At 37.9% G+C, this 26,264-nt stretch overlaps 1 protein-coding gene across 2 annotated transcripts in view; it reads right to left on the bottom strand.

Annotated features, from left to right (window-relative positions):
• ATP10A (ATPase phospholipid transporting 10A (putative)) overlaps positions 1-26,264 on the bottom strand; it is a 116,597-nt gene that overhangs the window by 23,589 nt on the left and 66,744 nt on the right. For both annotated transcript variants that reach the window (XM_009666377.2, XM_068923350.1), the window contains 7 exons: positions 21,594-21,700; positions 21,352-21,483; positions 18,770-18,903; positions 16,873-17,125; positions 6,139-6,356; positions 3,837-4,031; positions 1,822-2,383 (listed from right to left, as the gene is read on the bottom strand). In XM_009666377.2, coding sequence (XP_009664672.2) covers positions 1,822-2,383; positions 3,837-4,031; positions 6,139-6,356; positions 16,873-17,125; positions 18,770-18,903; positions 21,352-21,483; positions 21,594-21,700 — 1,601 coding nt within the window. The remainder of the gene's footprint in view (positions 1-1,821; positions 2,384-3,836; positions 4,032-6,138; positions 6,357-16,872; positions 17,126-18,769; positions 18,904-21,351; positions 21,484-21,593; positions 21,701-26,264) is intronic.

Raw genomic sequence — 26,264 nt, 5'->3', positions numbered from 1 at the left:
TGTCAAACATCCTTTAGACGAATCAGCTGAAACTTACAGAATTACTAAAGCCAGCAGTGGATTACAGGGCTGGAAAGTAAGGGAAATTACTTATTAAGTTTCAGTGACTGCACTTTCCATTGTTTGGAAAAGCAAAATATACTAAAACTCACAGTTCAGTTTGGGTTAAAAACATTTAAAAAATGCACAATTCCTAAGTCACATTTAATTCACTTGTCTGTAAAGATGGTGGAAGATCACTCTGTTTGCCCAGTAATGAATGGCATTTACTCGCTGCTAACAATGACCTTCAGGAACTCCGCTGTTTTCCTTCTCTGACATATACCACCTTATGTTGTAATATTGCAGCTTTGGGGGTCTAATTGGCCTTGTTGCTTTTACTCAGTTGAGTCCTAGACTCATCTTGGAATTTGCCTGAAAATTCCTTGATCCATTGTATCTACTGTGAATGAACACAGTAGCGTTAAATATAGTCTGTTTTATTTTTTCGTTTTAAGGTGATGGACAATGTATGTGAGACTCACCATAAAATCTCCCCTTTTTTTTTAGTTCTTGTACGGCTCAGTAGGATTTTTTATACAATTCTAAGAACTCATTTCCAAGTATTATTTTCCAGGTATGTTACTGGTAAGTCTTCCCAGTATTCTCTGTTAGCACTTTGGAGGCAAACAAGTTACCACAGATGCTCTATGTACCTCTGTGATATCAGATCTTTACCAGAATATTATTCATGAATACTTTGTTGTTAGTTAAGGACAAGTTGTTCTTAATTTTTTGGCTCTGCTTTGACTCATGTGGCTGTAAACACAAAACTAATGCCAACATTTTTCTGTAGTTCATTAAACTAAAATTACACAGTATAAGCCTTTCACCATTGTTTACTCCAGCTAATGTAAAACTAACCGCAAAGTCAATGCATTAGGGACACAAGGGAAGTACCTCTAGCACATTAGGTTTCTGTCCATTTACTCTGGGATAACCTTTAAACACTGGTTAGCTTCAGTGTTGAACATGCAGTAAATTAGATACAAAATCTGCAGTTCACGCAAACTGAAACCTCTGTCTCTCCCATAAATTCTGAAAGCTTACAGAGTTTTTCTTGAATCCAAATGATTACAATTAGCAGCTATGTAAAGTTGTCTCTGTTTCATGCAACATTTGAGTGCGGAGCACTTTGGAAAAGCAGTCCATGTTTGCAGCTTCATGTCTGTTCCCTACTCTTCAACTACATCGTTGAAGCATGTTTGAAGCAAAGATTTGTAGTCTGAATAGCATCTCCCCTTCTTATTTTGCCACAACCTTTCTGTTCTGATGGCTGACTGAATTGATTCACAGTGTCCTTTAGCATCATAGTCAAACCAATACAGAAGTGTGTATTTATGCAAACATACTGCAACAAAAGGAGGTTAAGATTCACATATGAAACAGCTAGAGGAGCTACAGTAAAAAGTATTTGGGTTTCATATAAAATATTGAAATATCCAAGCAGTGCCGGGCAAGTTTTCCTGAAATGCAAATCGTTTTGGCAAAGTCTCAAAACATTCCTTCAAAATAACATTTGCCAGTAGAGGATCTTGTACAGAAATTAATTTAACTCATTCTTGTAAGGTAAAGAACCAGTAATCTGTTATAGGAAATTTGCTATAATAACAACGTATTTTAAAAAACAGAGATGACTGATTGATTGCCATTCCTACCATTCTCTATTCTCACAAACCAAGCAGGCAGGTCTGCTTGCTAGAGAAGTGCAATAAAACATGATCAGTTCTTTAGCAGTTAATTACAACCCCCCACCTCCTCCAAGCTATCTAAGAGGTATACCTGAAGAACAAGGTGGAAGAAGATCCATAATAACTGAATCTGCTCCTTTAGTGTAAACATTTATCTCATCTGTGAGGGGATGTCTGACCACAACCGACATCCTCTTCCTGATGGAATCAAAGCCCAACGTATGCAATACTTCAAAGTTCAGTGTTCCCAGGTGAGGTAGCTCCACTGATACCTGGTCAGACAGCCTTCCAACCAGGGAACAGTTATATGCCCTTGCTGCATAGACGAGAGCAGCTTCGTCTGGACTCTCTGCTTCATAACGGAGTTCTCCTTCCTCAGGTCCACTCCCTATAGCTGTCCTGCCTTGCTGTGAGCTGTAGCCATTGTTATTCATCTGTGCAGAGTATGCCAGCTTCTCTTCCAGTTTTAATAAAGTGCTCTCAGTAGATGTAGATGAAAGAACACTTAAACCAAATCTGTGCACTGATTTACTGGTAGCTAGACTAGATGAACTGCTGCTGTTAGATCCAGAGGTCAAGCGGCTTGGAGTGAATCTTCGGATGAAGTCTTCTATGGTTTTTACTGGCGATTTTAGTTCAAATCGATCTCTAACCTTGAGAAGTAAGAAAAAAAAACAATGAACAAAACCCAAAGAAAAGCTGTACAAGAACTCAGACGTTTATACTCAATCTGAGTAACTCAAACTAGAAAAGAACATTTCCTTTACAGCAAAAAGTAATGCCATTTGTATTTTGAGACAGAAGAGTAAATGGACAGATCTGACTCAGGAGCAAAAAAATTGACTAGAACTTGAGAAGTGTTCCACTGCTGGCCTCTTTCTCTGTGTGAAAGCATGTATATCTTTGTTAAGCACATTTTTTCTTCTTTGATCTCATCAGATATGACCAATTGACAGACTATTAACACTGGACTACCACCAGCAGTGCATACTAAAAGCTATTGTTAGTAGGAAACGTTGGCCTTCTATGAATATATTCAGTGAAGGTAGTAAAAAAAAGTTGATGCAACAGTTCTCTACTGAAAAGTGTGGTACCAGAAATGTTTTATGAGAATGTGCCAAAGTCAATGGCATTTTCAATAGGGACATGTTGAAATAAATAATTTCCACGTTCTTCTTTTTAGTGTCAAAGCATTCTGTTTCAGTTTTATCACTTACCGCAGTTTACTTAATCTTTTATACAATGTTACCAATTGTAATAAAAAATTCATAGTAATATATATTAAATTATTTTATAACAGTTTAGCATTCCTGAAAGAGCAAAATTCAGCCTTCTTCTTCAAATGTTTCCCTGGCGCAAAAACATGTCATTTCGCAGACTAGTTCACTTTTTATTGCAATTTGGAACAAAAATAAATCTTGGAATTTCCTCCAGAATGGAAATTTCAGCTGCTGGCTAACTAACTTTAATACTACATTCCATTACAGTTTGGTCTTACAGATCATTTTGAGATTTCTTTGTTGAAATTCACATTCATCAGTGATGTTGTTTCAGGCTGATTTAAGTGCTAACAATCATTATTTCTCATAATCAGCTTAAGATGCATTTTTTACACAATTTGAAAGATTTAAGCAATGTTTTTCAAGCATTTTCTCTTCATTTTTTTAAAAGGTCTGAGCCTTTTTTAAATTTAATTCATATTAAAAAAATATTTATAGACAGCTTATACTCTCATCTTTCCTGGGAAGTCTTGCACATCCACAAATGCATTTCTACACATATCCACCCACCCACCCACCCACCCACATATATACACACATATGAATTTAGTAAGTGAATAAGTCATAGTACAAGAATTCAACAAACTTCAGAAGTATCTTGAAATTGTAGATGAAACCATACCTCGAAGATAAACGAAACAACTGAAATACTCCACTTAGCTAATGCTTGACTAAACCTACTCATTCACATAGTGGTACAAAGAGTTGTCTCATGATTACCTCTGTTTCTCATTGGAACAGGCAGTTTTCACTTCCCCAGTTTATGAGATAAATTAGTATCTATACAAAGGAGATTTACCGCTGTTTTGCCGTTTCTTTAACCTACCTTCTGTCGGGGCTGATTTGGTGCAGTAACCACAACTGTATTACATATAGTCAAAGCTACAAAAAAGTCAAAAATGTCGCACAGTTCAGGGCTCAGGTGGGATAAAGGCTGTTCGTGGCTCCTCACGATCTCCAGATGCTTTGCACATTCATTCACCTTTTCTAACAGGCTAGGGTCAGGGGTGATGTCCTTTTCCTAGCAAAAAAAAGCAGTGATTAACATCTGTGATTGTGCAGATTTCCCAAGCAGCATCCAGTGTCAATATCAAAGAGTTTTATGGCAGTCTTATACACTAGTGGAGACTTTCCAACCCTCTCCTCCTCCTCTTTCTTCCATCTGTCAGCTCAGCAAGGATAATGGGGCTCAGAAGGAGTCTTTTAACTTTAACTTCTATGGTTCACGACTACAGTACAGTCTCTGAGACATCAGTGCTGTTTCTTGTCCAAGTCCTGCGGGTGAGGCACTGCTTATCTCCTAAACTCAGAGAAGATCCAATACTCAGAGAATGCTTGTCCTGGGTAACGGAAGTGCAAAATGAACAGCAGCCACAGAAACTCCAGTGTGACTGGGGTGAAAACATGTTGCTGCAGAACAGAACTTGGTGCAAGTGTGTGCAGCTCTAAGGAAAAAGGAAGGAGAGAATGCAGCCTAGGCACTGGGGAATATGCTGAACCACTTCAGAGTGCACTCACAGTATGGCAGAAGCTGGGAACAAGACGGTGGGAGACCCTGCAATGAATGCACAGATGGGGTATGAAGTTATTGAACAAAAATACTGCCTTGGCTGCTGAAGAGCTTTGCATGCAGCTTGGCATGGTGAAGGGAAGTCGCAGCTTCATTTTGTGAACCAGACTGGATGCCAGGTTGTATCCCCTGTGCTTTACAGGCCCTGTCAGCGACGAAAGAGAGTTGGTGGAGCGGACTGTGACACACCCATTCTGGACAATAAATAGTTAATAATAAGCCTATTAATGGAAATGGAAATGTGAATAACCGTGTTACCAATTTTTTCACTGCTGATAATTATAAATGCAATATTCATCCAATTTGGGGGCAGCGGACAGGAAAAAAGTCACACACTAATATTCCTCCTTTTCTCCTGTCTAATTCAAGACATTCATTAGTTATTACTAAAGGGTGCTACACTACAGACACCAAGAGTGGAGAAAGATTGGACAGCAATGACATTCACAGTTTGGTCTTATCAGCACAAAAAAATGGAACTATCTTGGATCGTCTGTCATTTTGCAGAAACAAAACCAGAAACAAAAAATTACCCACGCATTGAGAGTAGTTCATGTGGTTTTTATATCGAAACACAGAGCACTTTCCACTTTATTTCATCCGCACTTTCCACTATTTTGTCTATTTCTTGTCTGACTCAAACTCAGGTATTTCTCACTATACCAGGATGCTAGGACAGAGAAAGAGTGTTTTAAAATACAAACAGATCTGAGGGACTTTCTTCGGAAGAATTTTATTCTGATTTTATCTGCTCAGGTTCATCAGCTAATGAATCTGCCCACACACAGGACCTCGCGTAAAGAACACAGATTCAAATTTTACCAAAAGAGCTTACTCTTGACTGAAAGCAAGAAGTTCCACCAGTGAAACAGCATCTTTCGCTGTCTATATTTATGTCTTGCTTCAAGGGTAAATTTGTGGCGACAGTGCAACAGTGCAAATTCTCCATGTGGACAAGATCTAGCTACTCTGCTCCATTATCACCATTCAGCTTATGTAAAACTTCCACAGAATTACAATAGTATAAAATAAATTAACCAAAGGAAAGTTGTAAGGGCATCACCTCAAAAAATTTTTGATATGGTTGAGTGACACTGAAAATGACATTATAATGTATGTCGCTAACGTCTGAGAATTGGAATATCACAGTGTACAATACAGCACTCTGACAAAACCTCTGGTAAAATGAAAAGAAGCACACACAGAGCAATTACAATCCTTGATGTGAAACCTTGCGCTACCCTCATCTTCTGTAAATAAAGGGAAGGGAAGGGAAGGGAAGGGAAACCTTTTCAGAATAAAGGTATACCTAACCCAAAAATTTCCAATTAGCTTTAGCTTTAGCTTCCTCCTAAAGAGAAGGTATTTAGATAAGCTCTATACCTACATTTGGTTGTCTTTGTACAAACAACTGTGACTACAGAAGAAAAAACGGCAAGAAGTTGAAATCTATGAGGGGTACACAACGTTCTACAGATTTCTTTATCTTTCCCTTTTCAGGACATCATTGTTCTATTAAAAGATACAGGACATTGTACATTTATTTCTCATGACTTACCATTGGGCTACTGAATGCAGTATGCTTTGAGAGTATGCTTGCCCTTTTTGCTTCAGCTCTGCTGCCAGTGCGTCGGTGAGTTTTGGTACTCTGACTTCTGTGGACTACTTTAATGCTCTGATGGCTGCAGATACTATCACGCTGGGATAAAGTTCCTCCTTTGGGGGCTGCTTCCTCTTCCTCGGAATCAGGTTCCTGGTACATCGCTAAGCGTCTGGCTATCAGTAAAAACAGAGAAGGAGAAATGTTGCATATGTTAAATGTGGCGGAGAAAGAGGGAAAGGGGCATGACGACTTTTTTGCAGTGATCTGGTCTCAGTAATATACTGGGCTTTCATGATAAGAATGAATGATACCATTATCAGGGGATAAAAAAGTCTAATCTTAATTGAACGGTAATATCTAATGGCTGATGCAGATAACATAATTAGAAGCATAATGCAATAAACTGCCTCCCTCATCATCACGCTCTCTCTGAAAGACAGCTAGACTCTACAGTAACTCACTGCATCCCTGAAGCCTACTTCATAGCCCAGCTTGACGAAATCAACCAAATTCTTTGGTCTTCACTTGCAGTCTGAGAAGAAAATAAACAATCCAAAAAACTTTCTTGTCCTTTCCAGCAAAATATGGATATTTCATAAGAAGCATTTTTCAGAAAAAATGTCTTATGACATCTTTCCGTTATCAGTTCCGTTATCTTTCCGTTTATCAGTTAACTGACATGTGAATTGTCTTGCATTTATCTCCAGAACACACCTACAGAGCACTACTGCCCTTATTTTACATACAGAGATGAGGTACAGACAGAGTAAAAGCCTTGCTCAAGGTTGGGGCCGTCTGTTGCAGAATGAATGCTTCAACCTAGGTTCCTGACTCCTAGCCCACTGCTAAGACAACCCTGGAAGCTATCCTCTCCTCTTTGCATAGGATTATAGAGGCAGCATAATGCAGCCTGTGAAACCCAAAATGACTGCACCTTCAATTGCTGCAACATTGGTTTCTATTATTATTTGCTGCACTGTGCAACAGCAGATGCACACAGAATGAAACAGCGTTATATAGTTTTCCAAATGAAACATTTTAAACAAATACATTACTATTCAAGTAACCAACGACAAGAATTAATGTCAGAAACCAACCCTGGCAGTTTAATATACAGAAGATATAAATGAAAGAGAAAGAAAAGGTGTAAAACAGTACTGAATTTGGCCCACCTAATGACAGGTTCCATTTAGTTCTAACTGATCTATAACATATTTTTCCATTCCCAAAAGACCATGGACATTTAATTTGGGTTAGTAGTGAATACTAGACAGGCACTCATCACTTTAACAGGTATCTATTAATTCCTTCATTAGGTATTCACTGAAAAGTTTTTCATTATACTCTCAAAATAATGCATACTACACAGATATTCAGTACAAGTTAAATACTCATGGCTCTGCTTTGTTTTGGTTCTCTGGTGTAACAAATTGGATTCTCCTAATGTCAAATGATAAATCACTAGCATGTAAGTTAATTATTCAGGTATTTAACAAAAAAAATAGTACATGAAGATTTTTCTATCAAAATATTCCCTGAGAAAAATCTTGAATTACATACAGTGAGTCTGGCATGGGGTCACTTTTAATGATGTGGCTAGTTTTAAGATAAAAAAAAAACCCCATCCTCTCTGTCCACTGCAATTTTCAATCATGCTTTAGCTGTCAGAAAGCAGTCAAACTCCACATAGTACATGGTGATGGTCTACCACTACAGTATCATATGTCAGAGTTTTTCTCCATCCTATTTGGAATGTATATAGGCTATGTCTGAAATGTGGAGGCTAGGAGAGCTTCCTCGTTCCTGGCTGTGAATATACATACATCCAGGCATTGCTCTAATTCCATGCCAGGAGCGGGCTTGGATATGCAACATCCTCCTCTGCATTCTGGCTTGCACTGGAAGAAAATTCAGGTCAAGCAGGTAGAAAGGGCTGTAGTGTGTTTGCAGACATGAAGAACAAAGACTGCCCCATAGTCTAGACACAACCTTGCAGTCCAGATTTTGAGATGGATATAGACTAACTACGGTGACTCCAGAGTTTCCTTCATTAGCACTATTTGGTGTGATTCACGCTCCTCTGTTTTATGTGATGGAATAAAAGTTGAGCAATGGCATATCTCACATCGTGAGGGGCAGCTGCACAGCAAGCCCCACAGCTGCAAATGGAACAGCGCAGCACTGTCTGCTTCTCCTCCTTTCAAGGGACGCACATCTCGTCCCTTGATGTAGGAGACTGAACCTACAAGATTTCTCAGAAAGTTAGGGCGGTCAGTGGTCTTCTTGACACTTCTGTCGCACATTAACGAGGTGCAAAGAAATAAAGGTCACTTCACCCCCACAGGCCATTTCCCGCAACTTGCTGCACACGCCTTAAGATAGCAAAGGTCCAACCTGTCCAGTCATTCTTGTTTACTCATTTTCACCTTCTTCTGGTCTGTAAGCCTCTACGCAATTTCCTAGTGGAAGTGGAGATCCCTATACTGTAAGTTTAACGCAACTGATCATAGGTTTGCCTCTGTCAGCAGAAGTCCACAAAGAGGGTCAGAAGTGACCTGCAATGTGCCCATAAGCCCTGTCCAGGCCCTCGATCCCCTTGCTGCTGTCTGAGTCCCTCCTGGGAGGAGGACAGCATGCTCACCATTCCCCCCCAGCATCCAAGTTTCTGGGCATCCAAAGGAAACCCAGGTATGTGAGGAAGGAAGGAACCACATGGAAACCTTGGCGAGCTCCCTTAAGGGGATGACTGAAGTACCAGTGCTGAGCTGCACACTGAAGGACCTATGTCCTCTGCACTGAGGAGGTAAGATGGAGTATGCTTCCTTGAATGCAGCCTGTGGAGGGCAGTCCCCGGGCCAGCACCGCAAGCTCAGCCTTAGTTATCTTTTGCAGGCTCCTGGCTGCGTTCTGCAAATCCCAGGTTGAAAATCGTTGCTCAGGATGACATACCAGTGAGGCTTTTTGCACCTTACCATTCTGCTCAAGGCTTAAATTCATCATAAGAAGCACATTTCAATGCCCGATCTTGACTAAAGCTCTGAGTGACAAGCTCAATCTAAAAGGAGAGGTGGTGGGGTCTGTGGGCGCTCAGCCTCTCTCAGAAGAGATGTAAGATTGGGTGTGCCACAGAAATAATCTTCCTTACTCTGAATAGTGTGCATTTGAAAGACAGATTGACAGAATGATACACTCCTTGCCATAACAGGAATATTCCTTGACAGGGAAAGGACTGGGTGCGATTATTCTTTTTAGCTTTTGCAAAATGTGCTACCCAGTCGGTCAAACTCCTTTCCAAGCACAGTTGTTTGTTAATGAAAGAGTACATGTTTTTGAGTGATGGTCTACCTTGCTAAGTCTTTTCAAATGAATACGATCTTTCATAATCAGACTTAATTTAAGCTTCTGCTCTGAAAATATATCTTGAAATGTATGACTCCGAAGACCCTAAACTAATTATTTTATTCCAAATATAAAAACTGTAAGTTCAAAAATATGGTGCATTTCATGCACAAAATACCAGTTATGCTTGCACACCTTATCTCTATGTTATTCATTCCTTTCTTCTTACAATACATCTAAAAATACTTCGTTTATTCAGCATAGGAAGAGCTGTTTCCTAACACAGCATTCAGCTTTTTCATTAATATTATACTAATAAGGCAGTCCTCCCTAGTCTGCTTATGTTGCTATTAGCTATCTCTTGTTCCTTAAACAGATTTCCTTTGTAGCTCATTCATTTAATTGTTGCTGCCACTGGGAAAAAGAGAAAAAGGGAAAGTAGATACAAGACAAAAATTTGAAGTCTTTGTACTAGAATTTTATTTTACAAAGGCAAATATACTTCTTTTGATATGAATGGCACAATTTCAGTTTTAAATCAAGGTAAGCTTAATATAAAAAACAGGCCTTTGCACTTTTCAACAGTTGAAGTGCAGTCTTATATATTATGCAGCAAGAATTAAGGAGTTTGAAGAAATAATCAGACGATTCCATCGTTATGTTATGGCTACGGTTCATAATGCTTCAGCTGTGCAAAGCATGCTTCTTTGGGAACATTAAGTTCTCTCCACCCACTCAGCCCCCTCAAATTCAGAACCTCTTCCTAAGAGCATTATAACCTGAAAGACATTGTTGTAGGATGCTTTTCAGTTTCAGCACTGAAAAATTGATGGCCTTGATCTTTTGTCTAATGGAGAGTTTTTTATTAAGGATAAAGACACAAACAACTTCTGGAAACACAGCAATGCAATTTATGAAAGTCAAATTTCACAGTCCTACAGTTCATGCTATATTTATAGCACAAAGAAGAAATGATAATTGATACTTATTCCATGAACTCTCTTCCACCTTTCAGAAGACAACAGTAAACAATCAACAAAACATCAGTAGTAGCTGCTGAAGTATTTTTACAGACACTTCTTTTATTTTTTATTTAGAAAACTCTTTTATTTCATTTATTTTTGTTTTTGTTTATCATCTGCTTCACTCATCATACAATCATATAATCGTACCTTCCATAATACCTATGTTCTACTCTGGAGCATCCATTTTACAGGCCAAAAGGGACATTGGGGCCACCCAGCCATATCTTCCACTAACTGGAAAGGTGCATTCAGGAAACTCTAAAAGAATTTCGTCCAAGCAGAATAGAGTTCCAGACCCCCCAAACAAGAATAAATCTGCTGTCAGTGTGTGGGCCGGCGATGATTCCGTTTGATCCCAAACCATTTTAATAAGGTTGTTATCATGAAGTTATCATGAAGTTAAGTCTAGCGTGTGTAGTAGCATGTACTCGCATCACCTATTTTCCTTACCACTTCATCAGTGCAAGCTTATTCCACTCTGAAGTGCACTCTAACGTCTGCACAAAGAGTTAGTCGAGTAGATAGCGTACTACAAATTTGTAAGAATGAGCCAACGCAGCCTTGAGATTAGGAAACACCATTATTTTCCTTCCTCAACCCTCCTGCCGTCCCCCAGGGCTTAAGGAGAATAATCCTACATCTCTCTTTAAGAACTTTTTACTCGCCTTAGAAATATAAATTACTCCTATTCTTCCAGAAATTTTCCAGAGCAATTGTGCTGTAGGTAAAAAGAAAGTATTAACTGTCTCAAAACTTGCCCATTATGAGCTATTCCATACTCCACAGGAGTTTAAAATCCAGCACTTTCAATGTACTTAGTTCTACATCTGCTGGCACTGATTAGTGACTAATTAAAATTTTTCAGAAAGCAGTAACAAATCAAAAGAGAAACTACAAATAAGCTACTTAGAATTCTGGAAGTACCAAGCCCTACTAAAATTCTGATCTTTTAAAGTTTGCTCTTTCTGTGGAAGGTCCTAAACAGACTCTCCTGATACCTGAAGGTTGTCAGCTTGTAAAGATAAGGCTGATGAGGAGTCCCTTTGGAAGTGACAGCCATATTCAGAGAAAAGGTTTAACTGATTTTTATGCTTTTAATTTTTTTAATAAAGCCAATTCTCCAACATGGTTGAAATGTGCAACATAGAAATAGGAAAGTTCCATCACAAAATTGTTCCTCAAATGAAGAAACAGATCTTCTCACATAATGCACTTTCCCATGAAAAGTAGTTGCTAGCCGGTCTTCACCAAGAAAAACAGAGAGAACAGAAAGAGTCCTCTTGTTTCCCAAATGCAATGACTAAGAAACTTGGCTAGCCAAGAGAACATTGCTGGGGTTTTCACCACCTTCTTCCCTCCCCCCTGCCCACCCTAACTTCTCTTATTTTTATGTTGTCCAGAGAGTTTTTTCACAGACAGTGCAAGGAAGGGGGAGGAATGCAAAGAATGAAGAATTTAGCCTTTTCAGATTTTTGTGGCTGCATTCATGAAGCAACAACTTGCGTTCAGTCAAAACTTCCATACAATGGAAAGTGAAATCTAGAAAAACAGAGACCACACCCACGGGCAAGAGTGCTTTAATTTAGCGTTTGGAAAACTTCGAGGACACATGTCAAGCCAACAGCATCTGGCTGTAGCTAAATCGCATAACGGCTTTCACAAGTATAGTCAGCTTTTGGGCATCTACTGCCTCTGGGATCAGCAGATAAACTTGGAGCATGGCCAATTTGAAGTACTGTTAGAAGCTGGCTACTAGCCTGAAGAGAAGATGCATGGTACAGCAACACAATTTTGAATATAGGGCAGCAGTTCCCTCTTCTTTGGTGCTACCACTCTTTTGGCTTAGGAAGACAGACTGATTAGAAGAATAATTTTTCGTGGTGTGCGGCACACCTTTGCAATTTTATTGTGGAAACACACAGCAAGACAATAGTTTTAATAAATAACACATGGATACAACTCTATCTATTTCTGTATTTTAACCAGAGTGTATTGCCAAACAGTATTCCATAAATGCCCAAAGCATTTATGAATGGGACAATCATTCTTCTGCTTGGAATGTTCTAGGACACACTCCAAATTAGGAAGAGCTTTGGAAGGAAACAATGGAACAAATGTAAGAAAACATGTACCACAAATATGGGGTGAGAATTCTTCCCACCTGTCTTTAGACTTCTAAAACATAGAGAAAAAGATATTGCATTAGACAACAAATGTAGCTGCCTAAACCAGGTCTCATGAACTGCGTCCTATAAATGCTTACTTTTCTGCATCAACTATAAAGTCACTAGGTGACTATCCTAAATATAGATATCTAGAATTAGGTAACAAGAATTTCATTCCTTTTAACATGGTCCTCACAGGGCCAAAATTGGTCAAATTCCTGTAGCTTCATCCTAATCACTTCATAACCCATCACAAAAATACCATAGGTGGCCTAAACAATGATGAATATTTGACATAGCTTGCAGCATGGCACAAGCTGGACGAGAAAAGTGCTGAGTACGCTTACATCTTCCACTGCAGCCTTCAGAAGCGTTTCTGAATTCCTTCTTGGTGCTAAGCTCTCACATTGCAGTATCCATGAGTAACACTTTGTACTATCTCCAGCTGGCCTAGGCTGGTGGAACTTACTGGCTTCTATTATTCTTGTCTTTGCCACCTCTTGTCTAGACTAAAACAATGCAATATTCCTGGGCACAGCGCCATCAGCCCCATAAGAAATTTAGCGCTAATACAGAATTCTGCAGCAAAATGCCTTCTCTAGTAAATTCATAAAATCTTCCCCTTGTTCCCCGTGCTACCGATCTATAAAGTATTGAGTCTAGTTTAGGGTTTCAGTTGTTATTTCAGGAGCATTTAATAGCTTCAGCCCTGCATAAGGACCACATAAGTGTCTGAGAAAAACTATGATTAACATGTCCACTTTTAATGCAAAACAGAACTCTCCCTCATAATCATAAACCTCACCTGCAGAGGTTTCTTAGGGAACTTACTTGATTTTGTGAAACAAATTTCCAAGGAAAATAAGGACAGCCAGAAGTCCTCTACCACTCAAGAACAAGACATCCTCAAATATGCCAACCCTAAAAGAATAGTACTGCATATGCCTTTTAAATATCCCCAAACCCAAACAAACTGCACACGGCACATGCAACATTCCCATGTGAAGAGAGGAATAAGGGGAAAGAACAGACTATGCATAATGAATGTTATGCACGTTGCTTAGCGCACTTGTGGAAGGCACTCAGATATGATGATGACAACTGTGGTATAATAATCCCTGTAGAATAGAACAGAATAGGACAGCACTGGTAGACAAATTTTATCGAGAACTTACTTATAATGCAGCACAGAAAAAAGTTGTGAAGGCTATGCACAATTTGTTCATTAATTAATAGACAAATATGGTAGTCCTAGATTATGCAGAAAAAATTACTTTAAAAGAAAATTATAGTTCCAAAATGAGGAAATGACAGGCCTCAAGCTGCCACTGTAGGCATAAGTTTCCCAACTTGTGTGTATGGATGGCTGAGCTCCAGAATATAGAGCTTCTAGATCATTTCAAACTAAAGTTTGCAGAACTTCTTAGCGTGGGAAAAAATGTGTGTTTCATCTTAGCTTTGTTCTTACATATGCCTGAATAGAACTGTTCTGACTAAAACCTATCCCTCAGAAATTGTGCCTCAGGCAGACATCTAGCATGGAAAACTTTAACCAAATAGTTAAAATTTTGTAAAACTATCCATAACTGAAAACAGGATCTTATCATGGGAAGGGTCAAGCAACTGTAATAACAGGCACTGCTACCCAGCCACAGTAGAATAACAAACTTAGGCCAAAGAGCTCAGAACAAGTATATTTCCACCCTGAGTAATCTGCTTCTGCAAAATACCACACTAGAAAATGACTTGTTATCTTCAGCATTTGAATCTTGATCTGCATACAAAAATTTTAAATTCATTTCTTCATCTGAAAGACTACTCAGAGTTTGGTTCCAAGTAGCAAACCACTATGTCTGAATAACTATTCCAGTAAGTGAAGAAAGACACAGATCATCTTTGAAGTGGATGAGAAAAGGCAGATGCATTTTACTTGGTCTTCTTGATCCCTGCATGTATGGCAGCACCGGAACACTTGCCAAGTGGAAGATTTTAGAATTTTCTAATTCATGAAATCCTCAGCAAAATCTCAGGAGGAAAGCTGGATGGCATCAGTTGTACTATAACTGAATTCCCAAACATCTCAGAGGGGAATTTAAATACTCTGTATGGAACATAGAAGAGCTGCTGACAAATCATTTGCAGTTAAGCAGAGAAGCAATGAAATGTTATTGATGTACTCCCTAACAACAGAAAGGGCTGTGGAAGACATCTTACCATATCTAAATGAGATGACTGAGAAATCAGACTGGAGAATAGAAACTAACAAAAGATGTGAATGAAGAATAGTTTTTCTTACATCATTAATCCTGAGAATAGGGAACAAAATCAACAGAAATGATTAGCATGTGTGCACAGAAAGGCAGAGAAAGATCTATTTTCTGTAGAGGAGAAAATAAATGATTAACATACTGTTCATAAGGAGGATCATCAATTTTAAAATATTTACATCTCAAATTTTATATTGACCATAGTTACAAGAAAGCCCAAACAAAGCTGTAAGTGGAAGAAGCACCAGAAAAAAAAAAAATCGTTTAGTCCTTTCAGGTACTTAATCGATCCCTTTGCGCATAGTGAATTTCACTTTACTGTTCTTAACATTGATATCGTAACTTGAAATTGCAAGAAGAAAGTAGGCACAAACAGAAATGTTAGACATGTTACATTTCAAGAATAAAGATCTGAAACTCAAGACCCAAATTTAGGAGCCTGAGTTCAGCATCCATATCAGCTGATGATATTAAGCTCATAAAAGTACCCTTTCTACACTGTTTTAGTTGGCAGTAATGTTATCATTCCTCTAAGGAACACAGTACACTCTGAAATTAGTATAAACAAGCATACAATTAGCGGCAAGAAAAAAAAAAAGAATAAATAAAGAGTGTCACAACCACAAGTAGGAGTCCAGAAACGTACTCTTAATTCTAGTTCTTCTCTCTTTCCTACCTAGAGTGTAGAGGTAGAAAGAAGTCACAGCTTCTCCCTGTTTAAAGCTCTTCTTTCTGTAACACTGGAATAATAATGCCACCTAAACAACTAATCTTTTGAAGAAAAGTGCCTTAAATGTAAAGTCTCAGTATTACTTTAAACTAGGACAAAAAAAGAACAATCATTGCATAATCCTAAGCTCCAAAATATCTTTTATCAACTCATATACTTTTTAAGGCATGTTTTATATTTTCCAGTCTATTTTGATTATTGCTCTTATTCCATATCTTATTTGTAAGCTGAATTTCTGTAATGACTCTTCAAGAAAACTTTCTAATCAGTGATTTTAATATGTTCTGTAGATTAAGAAACTTGCTTTTTGTAATTAAGAATGCAATACTGTCACTGTCAATATTTTCCAGGATACAGACAGAGCATGACCTGAAGATTTAAGATCTGTTATATCACAGAGGATAACAACAAAATGTTAAGAGAAAATAGCTTAGTACAAATTACAAAAAAAAATCACAAAATAGATCATTTAATAATTTTGAGAGCATGATGAGATGACACAGGGATGACAACCCTCACATTCCCTTGTGACAAATAATGACTCCTAGTATTTCAAAAACTTGATACTTGGGGATGTTCTCTCAACTACAATGTTCATGCAGTAGTCAAAGAAATCTTAAAACAGACATCTGTCACTCAGAGCACTGAAAAGAATCTATTAAAGCTAACATAAAATATGCTATTAGATCAGATTATGTTTTCTTTTAATATGAAAACCAGCAGTTCTGTTTACATTTTGTTCTCAGCACAAAAGGATAATCTCATTCCAGATATTCAATCAGAGATTAATCTAGTCTTCTATACTTAAACATCTGTCTATCTGGTCTATCTATGATTAAAGCTGATATTTAACACAGTATACTTAAATTACAGTCTTGACACCAATGGCACGATTCAATTTGCTTAAATTAACCATGTGCTCAAGTGCTTTACCAGCTGCAACTGTCTTGACAGCATACTGTAGATGTTACAGAATATTTTGATAAGATTGCCATTGCCAGCAGAACACAGTCATCAAATTGCAATAATCTGAAAACAGCTATTACGAGTTTGTTGCAATTTTTTTTTGTTTTTCTTTTTGATTTAAGATTACAGTAACTTTTATGCATACTTTAGATTGAACCACAGTACAACCGTTGGATAGAAAGCGAGATCATGCTCACCATTAGCATCGTGGGAATACTCTATTCCAGAAACAGTGCATCTTCGGAAAACCATCTTATTTTCAGTAAGGGTCCCAGTCTTGTCTGAAAAGATAAACTGCACTTGACCTAAGTCTTCTGTGATATTTAAAGCTCGGCACTGCAGCTGAGAGTCTGTTTCTTCATCATATAAATCTTTATCTTGATGAATAAAGTATACTTGGCAGATTTTAACTATTTCAATAGATACATACAAAGAAATTGGAATCATAACCTAGAATACACAAAACGAAAGAGAATTAGTAGAAAATAGAAGCAAGGATACAATGAATTGGTTAAAATCTAATTAACTTGGTAGTAGACTAGAACACAAGGAGTCTATGTACTTTAAGAGTTTAAATAGGCCCACAAGCCTACGGTAAAGTTAACTACAATGTTTGAAAAGAGTTTGCTATGTTAGATTGCGAAAGCCTATGGTCCACATCCACTATTACGTCTGGAAGGGTGATTATCTAAACATGGACAGTAGTAAACCTTTTTTGGACTAATAAGGCAAGTTTGAAACTAGCTAGGAAAGGAAAAGGAACAGATAGGAAAAAAAAAAAACAAAACAGAGAGTGCAGTCAGAATCCTGCAAATGTCAAAGGATACTTTGCGTGTAAAAAAAGAGATATATAATCCAAATTTATTCTGCATAAATAACACTGCTCACAAATTCACTCTGCAGGAAAGGAGAAACAAAATGAAAAGTATAAAGTTCTCCACAGAAACAATCTCTTTGGCCTTGGCTTTTGCACTGCTGTTTATTTGAATGAAGAACACATTTTATAATTGCCGAAGAAAAAGATTTGGTAAGAAGCTTCTCCAGAAATGATTTTCAAAAGTTTCTTGAGGATGGTCAAAAGCCCATGAAAGACCTAATTCGTACCTCAGTTTTCCCCTGCAGATGGTTTTCAGCACAGAAATTCCTGATTGCACGCTGTGTATTGCTCCATTAGACATGAGGGATAAATTACAGCATGCATATAACTGGCAAATGTGGTTGCTTAAAGAAAAACTACAGTAAAAGGTGGGTGTTTTAAAATAATTCTGTGGTGAACTTTACTTAACCAGTATCATAACCAATACCTTAGAGTAAAAAGTCATCTAACTTATCCTTTTTCATTCCTCTTCTTAAAGGAGTTGTTGCCTCCATTAACAACTTTCTCTAGTGCCTCACTGAGCCTACTTCTACATGTCCCAGTGACACGGATCTCTGTTACTTCTCTGATCACCACCTTCACCATTCAATATATTTCTCTTCATCATCAGAAAACTTTTTACTCATTTTGTTATTCAGCTGAGATATGCAGTTAAGCTATATACTATCTTTACATTCTAATGTATCTTTGGGAAGAGATTAGAAAAGCTATGTATCGACTCATGCTCTTAAGCAGGCAGTTTACCCAAAGCTGCATCCCTAATCTTTGAGGTGTTCTTCCACAGTGAGTAGATATGAAGCACAAAGCTTGTTTTCTCACAAGAGAAGCCAGTGCATCCTATCTCCTCCTATTTCTTTAAAATAAAATAGAATAATCGGATTTTTGCGGGAAGGTTCTCAGCTGGTTTTCCCTTCCATAGTCAATGGAGCTCTGACAGTTTTCTGCGTGGATTGTTCTGTTTCTTTTTCAGAGAAGTTTTCACCTTTTTACCACGTGGTAGACCTTTTTTTTTAAATGATGCTGTTTTATTTTTCTAGTAATATATTATCACATTTCCTATAGTTATAATTAAATTTTGAAGTGACTAAATGTACTTCTTTTTAGTGCTTGGTTAGCTCCTCGGGTGCCTTAGTGGGAGAAGGCATACTGCACATACTGCACATTTATAATTGTCAGCAAACTAGGAATACAAAAGTCAGCACGTACAACTTGGTTACCTGAAAAACTATTATCACTGTCAGAAATAAATATACTGAAGCTAGAACAGGAGATAAATATTTGCCATCAGGCCCTGGAACATCAAAAATTGGTTTCTTCTTCTCACCATATTGCCATACCCATAGGCCATGACCTGCAGAACAGTTCAAAGAGAGAAAAATGCAAATAAACTCCAAGAAAAAAATACCTAAGGTATGAATGTGTACTTTACAATGAGTTATACAGACAAATGATCTTTGTTTTCATCTACTCTGTATGACTTTTGAAAAAAGCCCCCAAACCTTCTGGTTTTTTTTCCTGCATTGGGAAAGAGGTTTGTCTGTTCTTAAGGACATTATGTAAGATTCACTTCACGTAACTTTATCCAAATAAAATGAGCTGGCTAGTCAAAATTGGTAGTTCAGGCTCTTTCTGCAGAGAAAATAAGGCATTTTCAGAAACTGATTTGTTTCAATGGTATTAGATAGCTGTGTTAAAATGAAAGATGAACTCCACTAGGTATTGCTAGGCTAGTTTCAGCTGGATAAAGTCAGAAGAGACTTCTCATTTTACCACGTGAATCTTGCCCACCACGTCTCTGGAACTAATGAAATAACAGCATCAGCAGAGTCATCAGCATGGAAGCTGAGGAACTAAGAACAGCAGACCTCAAACCCTTTTTTAATCAACTGTGCTAATAACTAAATAAAGGCAAGGTTGTCATTATTTTGGGAAAACAACGTTATTCTTAAAGAGACAGCAAGCTGCCTTTTTAAGTACAGTGCTAGAATTTGCAGTTAGCGTCTTCTAAGATACACAGCAGCTTCTTGAGCTCATCCAGGAGAGACCTAAAATGGTTTGCCTGACGTTTTAAAGGTTAAAAATGAGGAATAATCCCCACCACCACAAAAAAGAGAAAAAAAATAAGAACCATTCAAAACATAAGAACCATCAGAATCAGCAGAAAAAGGGCAAAAGCCTACTTCAAACATATTTTTTGTAAGTCACAACTGACAAGATTTTAAACTGTCCCTTGAAACTTGATAAATAAAACTAGTATTGAACTCTTAATAATTAAAAAAAAAAACTTAAGCCAAACAAGGGAAATTATTTCTTCCCTGTATTACCAGTACAAACACATCATTATACTAATGTCTTTCTCTATACTTAGCTGAGAGCAAAATTTGAAGTCCCACACTTACAATGAACTATATCAAGACTTGTTTTATAAATATTCTGATTGAGATTTTCAACAGAACTATTGAGCGTTATGCCTCCTTTGCACTTTCCTGATAGAAAGTAAAAATAAAGCCTAACTGTTACATAACACAACTTTGCATTTCGTGAAGCACCAGGCACTTCTGGTTTCTAAATGCTCTAGCAAATGTCTCCAGTTGTTTTGGATGTTATCACCTCTAGCAGTTTGCACAGTCCCCTTGCTGGTGGTTACTAGCCTTGCAGCAAGAGTGACAGAATGAAAGGTGTATCTATATGTCACCTAGACCCACTCACATTCATAGTCCTGCATCACAGTATTTCAAGCTGAACCAAAGCTACTGTGGCATCTACCCTGCTGAATGTGCTCTGGGGCGATCACCTCTGATGGAGTGGCAGAGTGGACAGGCGCAGGCACTGACCTCTGGCAATTAAGCCTACCACAGCACTTCATCAGAGCACCCAACGTCAGAGCTCCCTGACACTGAGACACTACAAAAGGGTGTTGTGAACTCAGTGGAAACAAATACATTCATTCCCAGCTCTAAAACCTTGTCTTTAAGTAACACTGAACAATACCCGGAAAAAGGCATACAGAGAAGAACTAAAATGACATAAGACTGCTATTAAACCGCACCATGGTTGTTAGGAAACATTCCGGTGTTTATGCCCATATTACTCACACACAAACATTACAGAACACATAAACATCAAGAATATGGAATTCATATGCAATATATAAACAACCATTTTTGATACCAACTGTAAAATTCAATTCTTTCCCACAGATGAATAGAAAAACAGCCTGAGGAGTTTTAACCTGAACCTCAGCATTTTCTTAAACATTTCATGAAGTCTAGAGAGTCTTCTAATTGGATTTATGCAGATTTAGACTTTTATGTATTTCTTCTTTGTTAAAGCTGCAGCCTTAGGGACAGTCTGTAAATGTGGTACACCGTGCCCTTGATTTACTAAACAGTAGTGGGGAAGAGCATTGCGCTAATTAGTTTACCCTCTGCTCATACATTACTTTGTTGACTGATTAATGGCATGTTACACTCTACCACCTGTAATTTTAAGGGACCTGCATATAAAGTGACTTCTTCCGCACTTCACATTTTCTGATGCTATCAAGGGTAGTAGAATCGAAGCATTCATCTCTCTGGTACTAATAGCATATATCTGTTTGATACTAAGAAGCAATTTAGATGGGCTTATGTATCAAGACATCTTGATTTCAAGGAAGAAAGAAAATACAACAAAAATTAGATAGTATGGAAGCAGCTGTATGGATTGTATGTTTTGGCAGATACATTTTTGATAAAGCAAAACACATCAATCCCAGGAGAGCCTGGTACTTAGGCTGCTATTTTTAAAGAACACTTACCAATGGCAGAAAACAGACACATGATTAGAAGTATGAGGACACACCAAAGGACATCAGCATTCATCTGTCTTTCAAGCTTACTGCGTTTGTAGCGGGGTCCATTATTATTTAACAAAGCTTTGGTCTCATGCCCTGCAGAAGCAATTGCATCAAACGATGTAATATGGATTTCTGTTAGTATTTTAAGGAAACTGTAAGAAAGGCAGTGCGCCCAGGCAGACAGAAAAAAAAAAAACTTCTACCTGCATAGATTACTATTCCTGCCACTTCTTCTGTATTTCTAATAGTACATCCACGTAACAAAAGATTTTCTTTGAACAGTCCATCTTTTTTTCCACTTTTATGTATACTGTAGAAAATTTAAAAACAGAACAAAGCACAGCATGTCAAAACATTAACTTTTTAAAATCTTACTACTCTTCAATACAATAAGTCCAGGAAACATCTTCAAAGTTTAATAAGTCGTGTCAGCCTGATGGTGAAATATTTCCTTAGATGTGTCCTCTTCCTTGTCGGAAGATTCTCTGGCAAACTTTGAAAACTGAGAATACCTACCCAAGAATCCCAGACCTCTGGCACCCAAGTTGGAGCAGTACCAGTAGCCTTGATTAGGCTGCTGAATGTACAAATGTACTGGATAAATGGTCAACTAGAGATGTGTAGGTCAAATGTACGACTTTGAAATGCACTGGACTTTCTGCGCATGCACAAATTGACTGTGCAATCACAATTAACCCAGTCCATCTAAGAGCAGCTGTACAACACATACGATTTACACACTACACGTCTGTGTAGAGGAAATCCTAGAAGAAAATATGGTGAACCTGGGAAAGGGCAGTGTTTCAGAAGCAGCGACACTAAGGAGGATGTGTCAGGGATAGTACATGTTGGTTCAGTGAAAGGGAAAGGGAGAAAAATTCCATGTGTTCATCAGTGAGAACAAGAGAGATTCCTTTCAGAGAGTCTCACTGAGTGGCTAAGAAAGAAGAAATGGCATGCACCCTGAGGATGATTCTTGTTGACTAGCACCAAAACACATGAAAAAAATGGCACAAAGTAACATTTTTCCAGTACAACTTCTAATTATCTGTTGTATATGGACTGACTCAAATTTCAGTAGACAAAGAAGAACAGAAAATAGCCTTATGAGAATTAACTGCCACAAGGGAAATGCTAAATAATAACAACAATTAAGAAATAGCATCAGAATGTTTCATTAGCTAAAAAAGACAAATCAAATAATCATTCTAGACCTCCTCTGAATGAATAAAATTTCATTTAATAGACTGCAGTATCCTAATGCCTCAGCGCAGATTAAAGGAAAGTCTGCAATATTTAAATGATCAGCCTTGACTTACAGAGCATCAAAACTATCAGGCGTCCAAAAATCCACTGCAATAAAAAACTAATGAGAGCCGGGAGTTTTATGAGAAATCCTGGAAAAATGCAATGTGCTATAACAAAATTAACAATCTGATTTAACTGCTCTTGTTGTCACCTCAAACTTTGTGGTTACCTGCATTTGAGCATTTTGAGCAGCTTGTGTCCCACAAAATCTGTAAACTGGCTTAAAATTGTAATTTTTACAAAAATGTTGAGTTCTTTTTTATTTGCTTCCTATTTTCTGAGCCTTCATACCTGAGATGCTTTTTAATGAAAAATTTAAATTCAAACTTTAGCACATACTTTAGGATCTCAGGCCTGAAGAACTGTACCAAATATCCTTAGATATGCAAGAAAAAATGGTGATAGTTGGAAATCCTATGTATTCTCCTCCTGTGTATACTAGTAGGACTAGCTGCAGATTAAGGAACTGGTTATGTTAAGTAGCCTGTAGTCAATGCTTTTAGTGGTTAGAATATACCCATAAATTTTTTACACACACACACACACACACACACACTTTATGTATATATATGCAGACACATATACCCAGTCGTCTTTATTTCAGGATAATGTATTATATCCCCTCCTTGCTTCTAATAGTTCACAGTATAAATTAAAAGCATGGGTGTTTCAACAGGTATGCTTAGCTTTTCTCAGTAGAAGTGGAGAAGAAGCGATGGAGTTGAGAACTGAGGTGGCTGCAGCAGTGATAACATCTGACTAGAGATCAAAAATGAACAGAGGAGCAAAGAGCTAGATAACATCAAGTTTGCAAGTCTGATGCAGAAGTGAAGTTTTTTCTTCATTAGGAGAGAATTTCCCTTGCTCAATTCATCTTCCCTGAAGGCCTCAGATATGAGAACCCAAGTTCTGCTTTTCTCCTCTTCAGCAAGCCTCTTTAACCCACTGCCTCACCTTTTGTCAATGGAGCTTCAAAAATTGGGGGCTGCCCAACAGTGCTCTTGTAGCACGACAGTACCTGTAAACACTGATTGCCAGTCTGAGAATTACCTGAATTTGGCTGGGCTTACACTTTGGGAAATCGTTTCTTGACAAATACATAGTGCAGAAATTACAGTTATCAGTATTCTGCAATTCCTCTGCTTTTTAGTACTGAATTCTTCATTAGCCTTTCTCATAAATCATTAAGATGTTAGTTTGAATTTCCAATAAAGTCTCCAAACCATAGTTACGGTTCCTCTTAATACAGAGGCTTTTTAAAGATAAACCTACTTAAGAAGTAATCGCTCTGGCTTATGAATTTATAACCTTCAACCATTTGTTACACTTTAACAGTAACAGTGTACTGTGATAGGTATATTGTGCATGATAACCTTTATATGTAATTAATTGTATACTTGTTCTATACAATTATATATTTGCTCTTATTATCTTGGCTTATACAACATCTGAACCTACTCCACAGCAATGGTACAACATCTGAAGGTGACTATTTGGTGCCAAGACCCCAGTCTACTGCCTTCAGTCACAGACTGGGCCTTCTCAGCACAGCTCATCTTATCCTTATATGCATCTGGCACGGCTTTTTGCCTTTTCATTGCCAAATGATGTTGCCCAAATCACCTACTGCTCACCCGACCTTTAAAAAACAGTATGGATAAAATCAGAATCTGTGACACATAAGCTGGAAGGACTGAAACTCATTGTTTCCTCCTTGTCTGCATCTCATTTCTAGTGACTCACTGACAGAACATACATGCAACCCAATCAGGCACTGACGATAAAAGGAAGAAAAAACTACAGACATGAAGGTCTGGACTGAAAAACTTAAAAGCCCTCCAGTTAGATAAACCACTCACTTTGATAACAAACCTGCCAAGGCTACAACCTTATGTTCAGATAGCTTAGATCTCATTTCTAGCCCTGCAGAGCTATAAGCCTTAAGCCTGTTACAGAGGTTGAACAGTCTGTTTTTCCCCTTTCTGGATTCAGGCCAGTATAATTTTAGAGGCAAAGAAGAAAACTCTTCTCTGTCAGTATTTAAAACTGTTGCTTGCTGAGGCTGCTCAGAAGCTTGGAATGTGAAGGCTAGCCCACAAGGAAATGTGTTGGTGAGCACAGGTGCACTACCCCTTTATCTCTGCAATTTCTCACCTGGATGTCATGGCAAATATGCAGTACATAAACATCTAGAGTACACATGCACCACATATTATGAGAAATGGGCTTACCAGATGCGGTTAGCTACTACTTTATTACAGCACTGAAAAAGTGTTTGCATAGAAATAAGCCTCACAGTAACTCAAAAGTGAGTCTTACGATAGCTCATTTCAGCCTCCTATGGTATTTTCACTTGTTTGTATACTGGCATTAAATAATACAGTGAAATATCAAAATTGTATTCAAAAAGGAGTATTTTCTCTCACTCTCTGCTTCCTTCAGTATCTGATAAAGCAAACGGTGTGGCAGACATTACTTCCCGCTACTTGACAATCCCAAAGAAAATATTCAACAATCTTAAACCTCATCAGCCCCAGCGCTTATCATTAGCTCGAATCTTCCTGACTCTGAAGAGGCTGTGTCATTGCAGCAGGTCAAAGAGACATCAAGGCACAGATTTATACTTTTTTTAATAAAAGGATAAGTCTGATTCATATAATGATTTTATATTAATTTTGTTTTGTAAACTTATGACAAGTTTTGAAGTAGAAATGCACACATGCATTCACATATTATTATCACTCCTTGCTATACTCCTTTTGGTGTTTCCCAGGCAAGTCTTCTGACATCACATGATCAAATGAAGATTTCTGTTCTTGTCTAAAGTAACAATAAAAGATCTGCTTTTCAGAGAAAAGCTAGAAAGCCGGAATGCAAACTACCCCATCTCCTTTTCCCTTGCACATACCTGCACAGAAAGAGCGAGAAGAAACTTTAAAGCCAATTTTGTTATTTTTGGAATCTGGTACAGGATTTCTGAATGTTTGCCATACATACTGTACATAAGCTGACTAGACCCATACAGGCAGGAGGCATGCTAGATTCTACTCTATTCTTTTTCTTATTCCTTTTCTTTAGAGGACTTCTTCTAGGGGAAATAAAAATGAGGAAACATGCTTGGGATACATGAGGGTGCAGAAATTGCAAAACAGTATTAACGCAATTGTTCGACTAGAACAGGCGGTCTGTCTGCCTGTCTGTGCACACAGAGAACGCTCAATGCAGGTTGTGCAATATGACTGAAGAACTCATATGTACTAACGTGCATGCTACACAGATGCAGACATAGTAAAGTGTATGGCCAGGCCTGTCTCAGAGTGTTTTGTAACATTTTTGTTCTTGTTTTATATTATCGCGTCTCCTTTTACTCTGGCCTGCCGGTGTTACATCGGTTATCTGTAGTGATCCCATTTTGGATTAACTGTGGGGAAGAGATTTTCCCCTCCACCAAACACCTGCTTGCAACACACACACAAATATTTCTTTCTCCCTAAAAAACTGTCAGCATAGCCATTTGAACCAGAGGTGCTTTTCATATTTCAAGTAGAAAAAAATAATCATCTTCT

This window comes from Struthio camelus, chromosome 1 (genome assembly GCF_040807025.1).
Source record: "Struthio camelus isolate bStrCam1 chromosome 1, bStrCam1.hap1, whole genome shotgun sequence".
Lineage (NCBI taxonomy): Eukaryota > Metazoa > Chordata > Aves > Struthioniformes > Struthionidae > Struthio > Struthio camelus.
Note: the sequence above shows the minus strand (reverse complement) of the source record. Positions and strands in the feature narration are given on the sequence as shown.